Below are 18800 nucleotides of genomic sequence, written 5' to 3' on the forward strand. Positions count from 1 at the left end.
CAAATTTTTTTTTTCAAATGCCGGCCTGAAAAGGGTTTGAATGCATTCATCTGCGTTTAGAATCATTTGAGCATGCTTGGGTTTATTCAAAAATATTTTGAATTTTTGAACATTTTCGATGTACAGTACCGAAAAAAGTTATTTTTTATCCGCTAAAATGTTTGTTTTCGTCAAATCTTATATTTTTTGAAAACTAATGATTGCAAACCAACTGAACTAGTGTAAAATGCTTTTTAAAATACTTTTTTCATTCAAATGTTGAGACTGTGGCTTGCTATTTAAATTTTATTTTTTTTTGTGATTTTTTGCTATAATTTAATTCATTCATAACTGAAAAAAAATATTGCAAATCGAAAAAAAAAAATTTCGATCAAAAGAACTGAGATAAGTAATATTGAGTACACGGATAATTTTTTTGCCGATTTTTTAATTAACTTTTTTTTTTACAAAAACTAAATTTCCCAAAATACGTATTTTTCTTATTTTTGAGATTTTTTGATATGTTTATATATAAACCAACAACTTTTTAGCCATACAGAAGTATGGTCAAAAAATCTGCCGCCGAGTCATGATTTTTTGAAAAAATAGTGATTTTTGCAGTGATTGCAATAAAATTCGACCAAACAAGCAAGCGATACAACCAAACATTCAAAAGATGCCGAAAATGTGAAATTAATGATCGAAAATTGTGGATCAAATTGCCTCTAACATAGATTTCTAGATATTTCTTTTGTGAAAAGGTGCAATAAACAAAGTATTCATTTGTTGCTTTTTGAGTGTATTTGAAACCGTTTCCGGTCAGAGGTTTTCAAAACATCCAAAAAGCAAAAAAATAAGATTTTTTTTTTTTACATCATCATCCCGGTACGAGAATCGAACTCATGACTGGATTGGAAACCCAGCACGCCGCTTGTCGAAACCCATCCCCTACCGGTCAGTATTCCCAGTGAGCAGATTTACTCTTTTAGGGGAACTGACTTTGCCGAGCCAGACAGGACTCTCGGCCACGGTAGCTCGGCAAAGATTTTGTTTATTGGTCGTTTTAAAAAACACGTCTATAAAAACGAATTAGCTCTAAGCAAGTTACGACTAAATTGAAATAATGTGAAGATTTGTAAAAGGAAATTGAAATAAAGTAAACAAAATATTGCAATCAAAAGGAACTCGATGATCGGTAGTAAGGATCCGCTCTAAGCAAGTGAAGCGACCAAGAGAAGTCCAAAAGGTGCAATAAATTCTCGTAAATCTCAAATTCAAATTAAATTCCGTGATAAACAAATAAAATCCATTTTGGAAAATAAGTTGTGTCAAGCATTCGCTCTAAGCAAGTAATACGAACTAAAACGAATCTAATCTAATTTTTTAACACAAACGCAGCTAGTCCGATAAAAGCATGCTGGTAAGTCTTGTGTTTATATAACGCCTCAAGCACTTTGCTTGTCATTATTCATAATTGCAATACATCCGAGAACACCCGAAAATAAATTACAAAAGTTAAAGCGGCCAGCCCTACTGCGTTGTGTTTACCGCAGAGAGAATTCTGTGAACGGACCACATTTCACAGAATCAACAGGGGAGGAAGGATGCGTGGACATACCGTACCAAACGCTCCGACCGACACGAAAATTTGCGAAAAATTGCGTTTGAAAAATTAAAAATCATCAATACAGCTCATTTCACTGTGAATTTTAATTACGAATTTTCTAGAAGCAAGTGAAACTTAAACAGGTAGATCTGATATAAGATAATGAACATTTTTCAAAACAAACGACAATTTTGAGTAATTTGCAAAACACAGGCATTTTTACTTCCAATGATTTTAAAGATTGTCATTCATTCGCTTTTCAATTGTTCTCCTTAAATCCGATTCGACCAGCTCGTGAAAAAAAAATCGAAACACAATGGCATGCCCAAAAAGTCCACCCCAAATACCGCAAATTCCACCGACAATGGACAAACCGCCGACGATGATCCAATCCGAGGGTGTCACATTGTTTCGCTATTTTCTCCCCCCTCTAAAGTAGCCCACAGATCATTCCGAGTTAAACCGAAAAAAAATCTCCAAATGACTAAATTTGGTGCAACACTTTTTCCCATTTTGGCGCACCACCGTTCATGGGTGGATGCTTTTTTAGGGTGCCAAACGCTGTTTTTGGGCAATCTGTCCCAAAACGTTGTGTTGCACCCATCTCGCCAGAGAGTCGTTGACCGCTAGCAAAAAAAAATCACCTTTACAGCTGGTTGAACCTCCGAGCAATTAAAAATGCTGATTCATGACAATTTCATGGACGGTGGTGGTCTATTGGCCGATGTTTGCAAACCTGGGCATGTCAGCTGAAATATTGCAGGCCCAAATTAATGCAGATTGTCGGCGGGTATGCTAATGTTCTCGGGGGGTGTTTTGATATCGGAATTGAGCGAGGTGTTTGCCGGCATCTGTGGGAAAATTACGCGACGTTATGTGACGATACTCGGCGGAGTCTCACTCCATAAGTCAGCGCTAGCGATCGTGTCGCGGTGTGAAATTTCGTAGTGAGAGTTTGTTTTGGGGCGCGCGGATTGGGCATGTTTGGAATAATTTTGCATTTTTTGTTTTGTTGTTTCAAGTCGCTGCTGCTGATGGGCCTTATTTTATGCACCTACGAGAGATGATTAATAATGGTTGTGCCAACTTCAAGCGGTGTGACGAGCTCAGCTTAAATTATGTACGGCTTTTGGACGGATCTGCATCGAACGTTTAGAGATTTCTTTATCGCTGTCATAAGCAAAACCATCGTTTAGATAATTTAATGGCTTATATTTGCACACATTAAGGTGTAATGTACACTTGTTGAAAAATAATCTCATGGATCTACGACGCCGGAAAAAATCTCTTTGATTTTTCAAATAATTTAAATTTATGGTCGTATTGGTTGTCTAGAGCAGATCCAAATACTTGCTCAGCAAATTAACTTTGAATGTGATTTGCTTCCTATTTTTTGTCGAATTTATAAAATACATTTTTACGACAATACCTTGGAGAGCGTTACGGTATGTCCACGCATCCTTCCTCCCCAATAGATTCTGTGAAATGTGAAATGTGATCAGCTATCAGAATCCTTTGAAAGGATTCCTTTCTGCGGTAAACACAACGCAGTAGGGCTGGCCGCTTTAGTCTGAATAGCTGCATCTTTGTTAGACAAATTTTTACAACATTTTTTATTTATTTTTTGTTAGGTCGCATCACTTGCTTAGAGCGAATCCAATTAAAAAAATCATAAAAAACATCTTTTTTTCAAGTTTTAATCGACAAATCTTTCCTTAAAAAAAGTAAAAGTGACGCAACTAGGCTCAATTTTCAGCCCTCCCCTTCGTAACTTTTTCAAGTGCTTCCATTTTTGCTTCACCCTAAAATCTCAACGCGATGATTGCCACAAGTAGGAGCAGCCTCGTTACAGCCGCCAACAACAATCGGCCTCACGGCAGCAAATGAAAGCAAAAAAATAATAATAAATCCATTTAGTGGTCATCTCTCAATCCGTGAAACGATTATGACCAGCGGCGGCGGCGGCAACGGTAGAGGCTAGTTTTGATTCGATGATGATCCAAACCAACAACAACATCTCTCTAGGTACTTTAAATGGCCAACGAGGTGAGAAAACAACACACCTCGAGCATCTCCTTGGCTGCTATTGTGGTGGCCAACCGCCACCGCCACCACCACCGAAAGTGATTCGATAAAAAGTGAAATCGTTGGACAAGTTACAGGGTTGAAGCTGATTTTGGGGGATCGACTCTTACACTCACTATTTTATTAAATAACTCACTGACTCACAAACTCACTCACTAATTCATTATCTCACTCAGCTACTCACTTATTCAATAACTCAGTCACTTACTAAATCACCTTCTCAATCATTCACTCTCCCACTCACTTACTCAAAAATTTACTTTCTCACACACTAATTAAGTCATTCACTAACTCACTCTCTTGCTCATTCATTCACTCTCTCACTTACTTACTTAATAATTTACTCCCTCACTCACCAACTCAATCATTAACTCCCTCGCTCATTAACTCAATATTCACTAACTCACTCACTCGCTCATTCATTCACTCTCACTTACTTACTCAATAATTAACTCTCTCAATCATTAACTCACTCACTCACTAAATCACCTTCTCAATCTTGTTCTCAATCATTCACTTTCTCACTCACTAACTCAAAAATTTACTTTCTCACACACTTACTCAGTCATTCTTTAACTCACTCACTCATTCAATCATTCACTCTCTTACTTACTTACTCAATAATTCACTCCCCACTCACCAACTCAATCATTAACTCCCTCGCTCATTAACTCAATATTCACTAACTCACTCACTCGCTTATTCATTCACTCTCTCACTTACTTACTCAATAATTCACTCTCTCAATCATTAACTCACTCACTCACTAAATCACCTTTTCAATCTTGTTCTCAATCATTCACTCTCTCACTCACTAACTCAAAAATTTACTTTCTCACACACTAACTCAGTCATTCACTAACTCTCTCACTCAATCATTCACTCTCTCACTCACTAAAGGAGGTATTAGACTATGACAAACAAACAAACCCGCACTTTTTGACAGTTTGGAAGTTCATCTGCTTCGTCTGTTCGTCTGCATTTGTTTGCAGAAACGTGCGAACTTGTTTGTTTGTTTGTCATAGTCTGATACCTCCTTAACTCACTCACTATTTAAAAAAATTGATTACCAATTCGTACCCAGCTTCAACCCTGGGGGCGCCGATCTCGTTCGAGGTAATCGCACGCAATGGTTCGCGGTCGCAATTAGCCATTGATAGCCAAATTAGCTCACAAAGTAAAACATTAAATTGGGTGCAATAACAACAACAACGAGCGGTTGTATGTTTGGCCCGGTGATATCGATTGCGCAAAACGCTAACAATAACAACAACAAAAGTCCAAAAACTGGCCAATTAAGCGATCACAAACACGGCGGTCTCACGAGGTCGAGACTGATTTTGGGTAATTATGGGCGATGCAGTCATTGGTTGAAAGGTGCAGTTGTTTGGTGACATTCTTTTAAATTGGGGATTGAGTAATTTGGAAGGATTACGAGAATGTAGTGTTTCACAATTATGTCACATGTGTGATTCTCTGAACCTTCGAAAAACGATTAGTTTATATTATTTTGATTTGACTGAACTTTTAGAGTACTTTATCTAAGACGAAATATTTTTTTTGAACAATCAATTCCGAAGTTTTTGTTTTTGAAACACAATAGCTTATATGACCTTATTTAAAAAAAACTCTAGAATTAGTCTATTCAAATCTCGACACAATTTTGACAGTGTTCTAAACAAAAATGCTATCAAAATGTAAACAATTAAAATGGTTTGCTCTCTTTAGTAACTTGGAGTGAGTAAAGGAGCTATTAGACTTTGGCAAACAAACAAACTCGCATTTTTTGTGTTTGACAGTTTTCCAAACTCGCAAACTTGTTTGCGACAAACTCGCAAACAAAGCCAAATGTATGCAGTTTGACGTTTCTGCAAACAAACAAAGCAGGCTAACGGCCTAACTGTCAAACAGTTTGTTTGTTTGTTTGCCATAGTCTAATAGCTTCTTAAATGAGTGACTGAGTCAGTGAGTGAGGTAGTGAGTGAGTAAATATGTAAGTGAGTGAGTAAACGATTGAGTAAGTGAATGAGTGAGTAAATGAATAAGTGAGTGAGTTCGATAATGAGTGAGTGAGTGAGTAACTGAGTTAGTGAGTAAAAGAATTGCGATAATAAGTGATTCATTGTGTAACTGAGTGAGTAAGTAAATAAGTATTGAGTGAGTGAGTGAGTCAGTGAGTAAGTGAGTGAATAAGTGAGTAAGTGAGTGAGAATTTAGTATAAAAAGTGCTATAAAAAGTGACACTGAAATTGTAAGGCTGATTTCTCCAACTCTGTGATATTTTTTTTGCTTAATTTCCTAATCAAAACTATCTCTCGGACTTACCTTAGTGTGCAGGAAGGCCAAACTCTTGTTGACGTTTTCGATCTTGTGGACGCGCATCCGGCCGTTGTTGGGCTTGCCCAGCTTCTCGCCCGAGATGATCTCGAGCAGCTTGAGCAGCTTGATCCCGTCGGCCAGGTCGGTGAACAGGTCTTCGACCTCCATTTTGGCCTATCGGGGGCGTGAAAATAGAGAAAGAGAGAGAGAGAACCCAAAATAGGGTTTGTTTGCGTTAGATTTATTGACCAAAGGCAAAGACGACAGACACTGCCGGGCGGCAAAAGGACCGGGGTGTTGGAATAGTAAATTATACATAATGGACCTCACTCTGCTCGGTAGGGTCTTCCATCCAAAATTGTGATTTATGTCTGACATTAGATTGAAAATGGTATCAACCCATCATAAGACGCTACTTGCTGGGAGATTTATTTGTTTTTTTTTTAAAGACATTTAAAGTAAAACAAAATAGGCCTCTAATTTGATAATGCCCACCAGAGTTAATGTATCACTGAGGTCGTTATTTAAATTAACATAAAATTGACTTTTGTCACGTGTCCAAAAGAAACCCCCCGCAAGTTTTACTTTTTTGCATTTACAATCATTAATCTTCACCGCGTTTTTTTGAAATCGAAACAAAATATGATTTGACCTGAATGGACGAACCAAACTGGACAAAAACAAAGTCCAGGTGGGCTCGCTCGCCGTTTTCGAACAATAACAAAAAAAACAAATTTGCATAAAAATTGCGTTTCCGACGCAAAAATTAACCCTCCTCATTTTATCGAAAGAAAAGCAGCGCGGAAAGAGGACGGAAGAATTTATGAATTGGAACGCAGGAGGAAACCGAAATTCAAAACAGAAGGAAGGAAAGAGGACCCAGGCGAAATCAAATATACGCACTAAAAAAAGATGCGAAGAAATTGCACGTGGAAGGAGAACCGGTTTTCGTGCCGCAGATGCGTGCAAAGAATCGCGTGGAAAGAGCGCGAGTTGCGCTGGGGTTGGAAAAGGAGGAATAAATTTGGGAAATATGATGCGTTCACAAACGGTTAGAGTTTTTTTGAAGTTCATCAAATTTGAAGTCAAATTTTTAGAAAAATGGCGAAATGTATCACAAATTGCCGACTTTGTTTTTTCATTGTCGCTTTCGATTTGAGATCCAAAAACTTAAACTATGTTTTTTTATAAGGCAATTATTCTAATGAAATATTCAGATCTTAAAATAAACTTGTTTGCCTCCCAAAACGAGCATGAATTACCCTAACCAAATATGAGTAATGAGTTGTTCAAATTATATAAATTAAAAAGGAATCACCCCAATTGTTTTGCAAATAAGATTATTATTGTGAAGTTTGAATTGTTTTATAGCTGAGTATAGATTTTATTTTCTTTAAATTATTTTCAAATAAAACTTAAGTTGGTTAAATTCATTAATATACCCTTTCCAGTCAATTTTTTATTTTGCCATAGATCGGCGTCAAATGTGTTGAAACTTCACGTTAAAAAATAATCATGTTTCAAAAAAAGACCAAAACATGTTTTTTTACATTTTAACATTAAGTTGCATTTAAAAATTCTCACAAACTCACGATTTCTTGCGAAAACTTCTTTTCTTTATTTTTCTTCTGTATTTTTTACGTTTTTATTTGAATTTACCTTAATCAGTTTTTGTTTTTTTTTTCTATAGAACTAAAAGCCTCTTCTAAAACCTTGCAACATATCTAATATTTTGCCTGTATGCTGTTTTCTTTTTTTCTAGCAAAATTTTAAATTTTTTGACTGTTGTTCACATTTTGGGTAATTTTTTGACTCAAAATAAAGGAGATATTAGTCTTAAACATAGCTCAATATCGCCCTAAAAAAATATATTCTCCAAAACGCTTTTGAACTTAAAATTGTTTGAAAATTTGACTTTTGACCAATTTGGATGCGGAATTAAGTAGTATAGAGTTTATAACTAGTAATTTAAAAGAAATTAAAATACCTTTCGATTGCAAATTTTATTTAAAAATTAAAATCTAATTTTTTATATGTTTCAGCTAAATAAAAAAAATATGAAATCGGATTTTTGAGAGTCTCAGTTAACAAAATTAAAGGTGGGCGAAACTGCTCTTTTTTAGGAGCCGCTCATCTTCGTTTGTTCATTAAAAAGAGCGATGAACGGCTCTTTCGCTCATTTTAAAAAATTGGATGAAAAGGTTTTTTTTTTCAAGAATCGTGTGATTTTATAAGTAATTTCACATTGGACTTTTATAATTTATTTGATAAAAAAAATTAAAACTGAAAACGAGAAGATACTAAATCTCATTATAATTTTCAAATGTCTCGAAAAAATGAAAAAATTAGCTGGAAAATTACATTTTGGCCTTGTTGAAAAGCAGCCTAACATTTGAAATGGGTTAAAAACACATTTTTGGACACTATTTCAAAAAATCAAAAAACATTTTGCCCTAGATTTAACCTTCAAATAGATATAACCAGTCGGCCTGGGTTCGATCCCAGACGGTCCCGGTGGCATTTTTCGAGACGAGATTTGTCTCATCACGCCTTCCGTCGGAGGGGAAGTAAATGTTGGCCCCGGTCTAACCTAGAGGTTAGGTCGTTAGCTCAGTCCAGGAGTAGGAGTCGTCTCCCTGGGTCCTGCCTCGGTGGAGTCGCTGGCAGGCAGTTGGACTCACAATCCAAAGGTCGTCAGTTCGAATCCCGGGGTGGATGGAAGCTTAGGTGTAAAAAGAGGTTTGCAATTGCCTCAACAATCAAGCCTTTGAACACCTAGTTTCGAGTAGGAATCTCGCAATCGAGAACGCCAAGGCAAAGCTGTAGAGCGAATAATTTGATTTTTTTTTTTGAGATATTATTTGAAAACTGAGTGATTATCTCGAAACAAATTAAAATACTTGTTCCTTCGGATGAGTGGACTGTATTAATCGGTTTTCGCGGTCAAGTAGAAAAGTTCGGGAGCAAAGACAAGACGCGTCCGTTTGCTAAGTTAACTACTTGAGACTGTTGGTTTATTCGGGTTTGTCGTGTGTGTCGTTACAGAAATCGTGTGTTAGTGTGTGTGGGGCTTCGCGCGTGCTTCGCACAGGGTGTGCCAAAAGCGCCGCAGCAGTTTTGCGTGCTTGGGATGCGCAAGTTGCGCAACATCCTCCCCCGCGTTGAAATCGTATTTCAATCCTCGTCCTCGTCCAACGGCAGCAAACACACCTCGGTCACCGCACGCTTGAACTCCGCTCCATTCGCCATGCGCACCGTAACGACGCGAGACACGCCGTCCTTTCCGGGGTGCGCGGTCACGATTCATCCGAAGCCCGTCGTCGGGATCCAGGAACGCCTTCAGCCCGTTGAGTCGATGGTTTGTGTCCGCACCGTCCATCAGTGCGAGGATTTCTGGCTGGAATGCTTCGCGTTGAACCAGCTGCACGATTACGAGCGTCGCTGTGCGCATCTCCTTGGCGGCGAGTCGTCCCTTCACTACCTCCGTTTTGCGCGACTTGACGAACCTCGCCAAGCGCACCAAGTAGGCCATGCTTCTGACGATCCCCGTGAAACTGCTCAACTTGCCAAAGATCGGGAAACGTTCGACAGGAACAGTCATGGCCAGCACCACTCCAGTTCGCATTTCCGGCAGCTCGTCGTCCGGAATCTCGATGTCGTCCGCAGCCGCGGCTACGGTTGTGCGTGGTCGGCCCTGCCACCACCTCTTGGACTTGATCAGCTTCTTCGGTGTGACTCCCCGCGAAATCAAGTCGGCCGGGTTTTCGTGCGTAGCAACGTTTTTGAATTTCGCTCGCCCGATTCGACACGAACGTCTGCAGCAGCTGCGGGAGTTTCTTGAGCCAAGCCAGGACGATTTGCGAGTCGCTCCAGAGGTGCACCGATTCGAACTTGAGTTCCGTGGCGCTCAGGAACTTCACGACAATTCTAGCGAGCAGCAGTGCCGCCAGTAGTTCAGCTCGGGGGGTCGAGATGCACGCACCGTAGGCCAGATCAGATGCGTCCGCGTACCCGTGCAGCTCAAGCTTGAGCGCACCTTTCCAGGAGATCCATCTCGGCAGTCGCACTTCTCTCAGCGCGGTCAACTCGATGCGGAAGCTTCGCCACTTCTCGCCGATGTCTGTTGGGACCGGGTCATCCCACTCGATGTGCAGCTCGCCAACTTCTCGCAGGATCAGCTTCGCGTAAGTAATGACTGGCCCGAAGAATCCCAAGGGGTCGAAGATCTTGGCCAGCTGACTCAGAAGCTTCCTCCGAGTCACTTCTTCCAGGTCGTCGAAGTCGGGGACTGACACCGAGAACCAGTCCTCAAACGGGTTCCACGTAACGCCCAGCGTTTTCACGATCGTCTTCGAGCTGTCGTCGGTGACCTCGAACGAATTGCCACGCAGCTCTTCAGGGACCTCTCGCAAGAGGTCGGAGTGGTTCGCGCACCACTTGTGGGCGCCGAAGCAGGCCTTCGCTAGGAGCCCGGTCATCTCCCGTTGGAGTTCGCACGCCTCAGCAAGCGTATCGGCACCCGTCAGTACGTCGTCCATGTACGTTCCCTTGTCGACCACCTCAGCGGCCCTCGGGAACTCGTCTTCGTGATCTGCTGCAGCTTGTTTCAGCGCCATGGTTGCTTGGAACGGCGAGGGTCCCAAGCCGTACGTCACCGTGAGCAGCTCTCGAACGGTGAGAAAATTGTTGCGGTCGTACCTCCAAAAGATTCGCTGGTACCTTGTGTCTTCCGGATGTACGCGCACTTGCCGGAACATCTTCGGGATGTCGAGCGTGAAGACGAACTGGAAGCCTCTGAATCGGAGCAGGATCGCCGTCAGGTCGTTCTGGATTGTTGGGCCGATCCTCAGAACGTTGTTGATCGAGACGCCCGTGGACGTCTTCGCCGACCCGTCGAACACGACCCGCAGCTTGGTGGTCGTACTCGTGGGCCTCAGCACGCAGTGGTGCGGCAGGTAGAACGCCGATCCCGGGTCCTCGTTCGGCGCTTCTTCGATCACTCGCATGTGTCCGAGTTGCTCGTACTCTCGGATGAACTGCGAGTACTGCTCCTTCAGTTCGGGCTGCTTGTCCAGTTTCCGCTCCAGAGCCAGAAAACGCCGCAGCGCCATCTCACGCGAGTCTCCCAGCTCGCGCTTGCGTTCGTTGAAAGGGTGACGTACCACGTAGCGCCCTTCCTCAGTTCGTTCGTGTGTGCGCTGGAAGTGCTCCAGACACAACTCGTCGTCCGCCGTCGGGGATGAGCGGATCTCGTCGCAAGCCTCCACCTTGTAGAAGCTCTTCAGCAGCTCGATGAGCGGCTCTTCTTCAGACGTCTGGCAAAGTGTGCGCGCAACGACCGTCGCATCGCTCGCAATCACACCTCCGGCAATCCAACCCAGCTTGGTGTTCCTCAGCACAGGTCGGTCGGGGCCGAGTTCGTATCGGCCGTCTAGTAGCAGGTTCCAAAAGTATTCGGCGCCGATCAGCATATCGACGCGTCCTCGTTTGTTGAACGCCGGGTCGGCCAGCACAAGTTCGCTTGAGATGGGCCACTCCGAGGCGTCGAAGGATTTCACCGGAAGCTCACCAGTGATTCGTGGGGTCACCAGGAAGTCCAGTTCAGCAGCAAAGTTTCCGTGGCGAGACCTGATGGTCGCGCGCAGTCGACGGCTAATCCGGGTTTTGTTGCCGTTCAGACCACTGACCGTGAAGTCAGCGGGTTTCAGTTTCAGGGAGAGAAGGTTCGCAAAGCGTTCGGTCACAAAATTCATCTGCGAGGCGGAGTCGAGTAGCACACGACAAGGGATGGGAGTGCTACACTTGCCGTCAACCAGAACCACGGCAGTCGAGAGGACGGTTTGCTTCTCCGAGCTCGCAGCGCTCGCGCACAGGGTTGTCGACGTTCCCGCTGCTGGTGTGTTGACCGTCTGGGACACTTCGGACGCTGGCGTCGTCGGAGCTGCGCTGTTCGCGACCTGGCTGGGACTGTCCTCGTGGAGCGAGCTGTGGTGCTTCTTGCCACAGTGGCGACAAGAGCCGGACGAACACGCGCGGGTTCGATGGCCTTTCATCAAGCAATTGAAGCAGGCGCCGCACTTTTTCAGGATCTCGTACTTGTCACTGACACTTTTGTTCTTAAAGGCTTCGCACTTCCACAGTTCGTGAGCGGCCTTGCACACTGGACACTTTAGTTCGTTTCTCGAATCACTCACTGCCAGCGTGTGGCTTCTTCCCGCCGTCTTCGGCTTCGCACTCTCCTTCACAGGTTTCACTTTGGTGTCGAGCTTCTCGGAGATTCGACACTGCTCTTCCAGGAACGCCATCAACGCAGCGTAGGTCGAGAGCACGTTCTTCTTCTGCTTGGCCTCCCAGGACACCTGCAGCTTCTTCTCCATCTTGCCCACGATGAGGTTGACCAGCATCTGCTCGCCGAGCCCAGCCACCGGTAGTTCCTGGTTCTTCAAGGCGTCAACGTTCTTCGTGCAGGTGTCGATCACCTTCCGCAGCTCCGCAGCATCCTCCTGGCTGATCTTGGGCAGTCCGTAGAGTTTCTCCACGAGCTTGTCCACGACGATCCGCTTGTCCTCGTAGCGCAACGTGAGCAGCGCCCAGGCGGCGTCGTAATCGTTGTTGTTGATCATCTCGTCGTCGATGATGCCAGCCGCTTTTTCTACGAGGCAATCCCGCAGGTGGTAGAGTTTCAGGGCGGGCTCTTCTTGTCGGTAGCGGTTCATCAGAGTGGTGAACAGCGCCTTGAACGCGTACCACTTCTCGTACGACCCATCGAATTTGGGCAAGGGCACTTGCAGCGGTGGGAGGTAGGGCTGGGCTGGCTGCTGGACCGGCGCTACGGCCGCTGGTTCCGCCTTCGGCACGACATCGATCAGCGTGCTCAACTTCAGCGACACGTCGTTGAAGACACCCTCGAACTCCACGTACTTCTCGATTTGCACTGTGTCTTGGTCTTCAGAGAGCGGCAGTGCGTAGATTTTGTTCTGCACATCATTGCACTCGCCGTAAATGTTCTCCAAAGCCCGCTTCTGCAGCTGGAGGAAGTGAACGTTTCGAACGTTCGGATTCGGTTCCTCCTCGCTGTCTCTCAAGGCCGCACGCACACGAAGCAGCTTTCCACGCACTGCCTCTCTCTGTTTCACTAGCGCTTTGAGTTGCGCTTCCATCTTCCTCTTTTCTTCTTTCTTCTTCTTTTCCGACTTTTGTTCGGCCACAGACTTCACTCGCGGCGTCGACGGAGTCTTTGGTAGTGTTGGTATCGGCGACGGCGACGGAGACAGTGGTGGTGTTCGCGGTGTTCTCTTACTCTTCCGGAACGGCGTGGACATCGTCCATCTCGCTCACACACTTTTTTCTTGCTGCCCGTCCGCCATTTGCAAAACCAACCCACGCCAACCCAAGCCGGCCGAATCTTCAGGAAAAGTTCACTTTTTCACTTTTTTTTCACGAAATCGGAACGCCTTCTGGCAAATTCCGTCGGGATCGCACTTCCCGGGTCACTTCCGCCGTTCCCCGAGGAGGCTACTCTTTTTTCTTCGGCAGCAACGCGCACTTCCGCGTCACCAACATCCGATCGCGGATGTTTCAATCGGCACTTTTCTCGCGAAAAACAGAACCACGACGATTCCACCGGTTTTCCGCGTATCCGGTTCCGTAAGGACCAATGTTCCTTCGGATGAGTGGACTGTATTAATCGGTTTTCGCGGTCAAGTAGAAAAGTTCGGGAGCAAAGACAAGACGCGTCCGTTTGCTAAGTTAACTACTTGAGACTGTTGGTTTATTCGGGTTTGTCGTGTGTGTCGTTACAGAAATCGTGTGTTAGTGTGTGTGGGGCTTCGCGCGTGCTTCGCACAGGGTGTGCCAAAAGCGCCGCAGCAGTTTTGCGTGCTAGGGATGCGCAAGTTGCGCAACAATACTTTTCGATTGCAAACTTTATTTAAAAAAGTATTTTTGAAATTCTTGAAATTTTAAATATTTTTGAAAATAATATTTGATTTTCAAACATTTTTAATGCATATTGAAATTTTAAATTTAAAGACAACAGATCGGTAAAAGACGTAGAAGATCATGAAAAAAATATGTTCATAAATTCATAGAAATTTTGTTATTTCTTGATAGTAGTATAACAGTAATAAGGTATAAAGCATTTTGGTATACTTTTTGCTTCACAATAAAAAAATTTTTGAGAGTCTCAGTTAATAAAATTTAAAATCATTAAATATATATATGGAATACAAACAATTCAAGAAAAAATATTGGAAAAAATATTTTTTTTTGGATCGGTTTTTTTTTGGAAAATATATTGCAAAAAAAATAAAAAATACAACAGGTGCTATAAAAATACCAAATGACCAAAAATCTTTTAAAGAAAACCGAATCTATTCAATTTTTAAGTAACCCAAACTAAAACAAAATAAAGACTTAATTTTGAACTTTTACAAATTTTTTACTGTTTGAAATTATTATTTACCAAATTCCTACATTTTTTCAAAGCAGATAAATCTGGAGAATTTTGCGATATTTTAAAGTTGACCTTGGAGTCTTATGAAAGCTTCATTAGCATTCTTCGACTTACCTTGACTAGGAACGAGTTCATCCATTTTGTGAACGTTTTCTTCTGGATGTGCAACCGCTCTTCCTGGAGTGTCTTGATCCGCTCGTTCTCGAACTTGTAGATGCCCTCGCGTTGCGTCATGTTGGAGCGTTGCTGTACCTGGGCCGCATACCCGCCTGGCTCATACTGTGAACCTGTGAGTGATGATTAGACAGGAGAAGAAATACATTTGATTAGTTTCAAACACCTTTGTTCGATTAAGGTTTGATGACGTCAAGTAAGGTGGTCATCGGGAATGACTTTTTATTTCTTCCTCGAATACTTGTAGCAGTTACAACTTGCTCGCGAGGAGGTGAGCTATGGACGCGCGGAGATAACGGTGACGGTTGCCCAGATATGACTAAAGGTTTAATAAATATGATTACTTTATTACTACGCTGGCGCGCGGCGTGTGGCAACTCTGAACAGCTTTATTTACTTTGACTGGTTGCGCGAGAGATGATTTCCCACCAGGAGAAGCGGCAGACCTTCAGAACTGATGCGACTCACGTAGAGCTTAGCGGAGTTCAGCAAACGAAGTCAGTTACGCACAATAAAGTGTCCATTTTTATGAGATATCGCCGCGTAGCTCGGTTGGCTCATCGTGATTCCAGGTAAAACAACAATCTACAGCTTCACAGAATGTCACAGGAAAACAAAACAAATAAACAAGTGCTGAACCAATTGCGCATCCGTTGACGAGCCCGCGCGTCTTCTGCTGCTCTCCAAGATTCGTCCGAAAGACACCCAGGTCGTTAGTGTGGACCTGCAGCAGCAGTCATCTCACCAATCAACACCAATTACGGTGACAAGAAGCGAGATTAAAAGTTTGATAAGTTCGTCACCGCACCCGAGAAGGTGCACTCGGAACACTAACTTTGGGAATGACACCGCCAGCCAGGTCAGTCAGTGGCGGCTGCATCAAACGAGATTAGCCCCGGAGGTAATCTCGCTGACGTAATCTCGGTCGTGGCGGAAGGTTGAGTAGTGCACTTGGCTTAAAGTGTTGCAGTTTTACAACAACGAAATATTTTGAAATGTTGTTATGTTCTACACAGTAAAAACAGTTCGTTTTTTATAATGTAATTTTACATCCATTTTTGTGGAACATGTAAAATTACACAAAAGGGTTGTAAAAGTACAACTTAGGTAATATGTTTATCTGATTTTTCAATATTATTTGTTTTAAAATGTAATTTTACGTCCATTCATGTAAGATATGCAAAATTACTCAAAAAGGATGTAAATTTACACATTCAGTTATTTTTTCTGATTCAAAACCTGTCAGCATTCCCCGATGCAGTATAAGAAAAAAAGTTTAAATTGCAAACAATCAAATACTTCAGGTTAACCAACTCAAATCTGCAACTGTATGATATGAACTTGCATCGCCTGATGGAATTTTCCCGATAACAAACCCTCATCGAAACAAATTTTTATGGACGTTTATTTATAGAAGTTCAATGTCCTAAATCCCTCCAGGAAATCGAGATTTGTGCTTTCCTAAAAGCTCCTTATCACCATCTAAGCAATGTTTATCTACTAATTTTCCCTACCAGCCTTGTGCGATTATCGTTTATCGTTTCTTCAATTTTCGAATTTGATCCAGCTGTGTTTGCAAGAAGTGTCTATCTATCTTCACGCCACAAACAACGACTCAATTCTACTCATTTTACGCATTACCTTGGCCCGCGACATTTAGAACCAGCCAATAAATTTCCCTTTACCAGCATTGGCTCCAATTGAGCAAAGGGGGGCTTGTTTACATTGTGGATGGGCGATGTTCGCGTTCGAAATCGATTTTGATAAACGTGTACGTACTTCGATACGCACATACGGTTGATTCGGGGTCTTATCAATTGAGCAAATACCAAGGTTCAGCGGTATTGGGAAAAAAAATGTTGAGGTACAGTGACGCCATCGATCGTCATCGGCGACGACGTGCATTCATTAGCGGTGCTATCTTAATTGATTGGGATTTGGTATGTCGATGTTTTAATTAGTGAGCACACTGCAATCTGAAGCGCTGATGCAGCTGAAATATGCAAATTCTGCGATAGCAACATTTTGATGTTATTGATTTGTTTCCAACTTTCATTAATAATTTGTTTTAAACTAATAAAACATTTCAATTTTCAAACATTTTGAATAGAATCTTCCCTAACAATACAAGGTCAACAATAAGCATCGCAACAAAGATAAAGTAACCAGAGAAAAACTTGAATATAGCTAGTTTCCAACAATGTTCTCTTATCACTATTATCTCAACGAAGGTTGACCTTAAGTTTAGGGGAAAATAAAAAGTCAAATGTAATTCAAGTTTCAAAAAGATTCAAAACTTCTTCAATTACACGTTTGTATTTTTGATTTATGTTAAAATATGCCGTTTGTAAAAAATAAAGTGTCAAGATTTTAAACCAATCCTAGAAAATTAAAAATAATTTTATTGGAAGATTAGAGTAAATGTTTTCATACAATATTCCAATTCAACAATCAAAACAATGTAAATAGAATAAAGATAAGATTAAAGCAAAGAATTTATGATGCTATTTTCTTAGTTAAATTGACGTGAGCAGGATGCACTCATTGTTTCCGCATTGCTGTCGTATTTGGTTGAAATGTTTCTAAATTGAGCATAGAATCCATTTCCAATCCATGCCGCAGAATTACACATTTTCGAATTTTCAAAGCTCATCAAAATAATGACGATGTATTGAATATTTTGTATCTAAGTCATTGAATTTTGCGCTTTTCATCCAAAATCATAAGTAAGATAATATAAAAAAAGAAGTTGGAATGGCTTTTTTTCAATTCATATGAATAAAAGTAATTTCTTCTTAAAAAAGTGGGTTAGTTCGGTATATAATTTCGATAATTGGGTCCTTAAGATCTGGGTGCTGAATAGTGGTTCGCAAAACGGCCTCAATTTTGATCTGTCAAAGTGGAACCAATTTACTGTTCGCCAGAAGTAGAGAGTATTGTAATCGATCATTAAAAAAATGTTTTTTTTTTCAAGAATGAAATTTTTTTGGCTTCTGAGGACCTGCAGTTGAAGTCAAGAAATCTTTAAAAAATTGAATGCGAGATCGTCATTTTTTATAATTATGAATTGAAGTTGTTTGTATAGTCGATGCGGTTATATCCATACAGAAGCTGTGTTAATCTTGATTTGATTCACACACACACAATTTTCCAGCAAAAATATCAAAAACTGGCCAAAATGAAACACAATCAACAAAACATAAAACAGCTCATTTATCAATAAGAAACAAGTCATGCTTGTGCTTGAACATCATCCTAAAGGAAAGATGTAAACAATGTGGGATCATTCGGAAATCACGTTACGCATTCGCTCTATTCATCACCTAGCTTAAGATGATATTATGCGTTTTGAAAGCTTATTTTTCTTACTACAATGATCCTTCACAGCAAAAAATCCGATGGTAAAATCGCATGCAAAAGCATGCACATCACCTTCGTCAAAATAAACACTTAATATTACACACTGCATGTATTTTTTTTGCAAACACAAACAAAAAGTTGCAACCGACGGGATTCGAACCCAGCACCAACAGTAAGGACTGGCGCCTTAGCCCACTCGGCCATCAGACCGATGAAAAGCTGTAAGGATAAACGCATATATGAGCTTGACATTTCGGTAAAGTAGGTTTCCCATACTGATGGGCTACATATTTCAGAGTGTGATATTACACAGAATTTCATAAAATAATGCAAAGTTTATTTTACACCCAGGCCTTTTACACGCAGCTGGATTACTACTTTTTTAGCTGTGTTTGTACGACCGCAAAGGATTTAAAATGGATTTTTAATTCAATTTAAAAAAAATAAGCTTGCGGCCCTTATCAGATAGCATCCCACTTGACAGCTCGTTCAAAGGGGACCATAGTCACCGTAAAATGTTGTCTTGTATTTTTTTAAAATTACAATGAAATAAAGTAATCATAAATTGTTTTTAATCGTGTTTTTTTATCGTTGTACATAAAAATTTACTCAGTGTTTGAGGACCCTATTAATCCAATAAACAATCCTTTCTAATCTAATCTAATCTAATCGAACACAAGCGCAGCCAGTCCGAAGAAAGCATCCGGGAAGAACTTATGGTTAGATTACGCCTCAAGTTCTTTCTTGTCATTATTAATGATTGCAGTACTTTCGAGAACCCCCGAAGTGTATTACACTCATTAAAGCGGCCCGGCCTACTGC

General features: G+C 41.6%; 1 protein-coding gene across 5 annotated transcripts in view; it reads right to left on the reverse strand.

The window, feature by feature from the left end:
• Window positions 1-18800, reverse strand: part of LOC120415017 (spectrin beta chain, non-erythrocytic 1) — a 166370-nt gene that overhangs the window by 55593 nt on the left and 91977 nt on the right. For all 5 annotated transcript variants that reach the window (XM_039576409.2, XM_039576400.2, XM_039576392.2 and 2 more), the window contains exons 2-3: window positions 14559-14731; window positions 5996-6163 (exon numbers count right to left, since the gene is read on the reverse strand). In XM_039576409.2, coding sequence (XP_039432343.1) covers window positions 5996-6163; window positions 14559-14678 — 288 coding nt within the window. In that variant the 5' untranslated portion in view covers window positions 14679-14731. The remainder of the gene's footprint in view (window positions 1-5995; window positions 6164-14558; window positions 14732-18800) is intronic.

The sequence above is a fragment of the Culex pipiens genome, chromosome 3, assembly GCF_016801865.2.
Source record: "Culex pipiens pallens isolate TS chromosome 3, TS_CPP_V2, whole genome shotgun sequence".
In the NCBI taxonomy this organism is placed as follows: domain Eukaryota; kingdom Metazoa; phylum Arthropoda; class Insecta; order Diptera; family Culicidae; genus Culex; species Culex pipiens.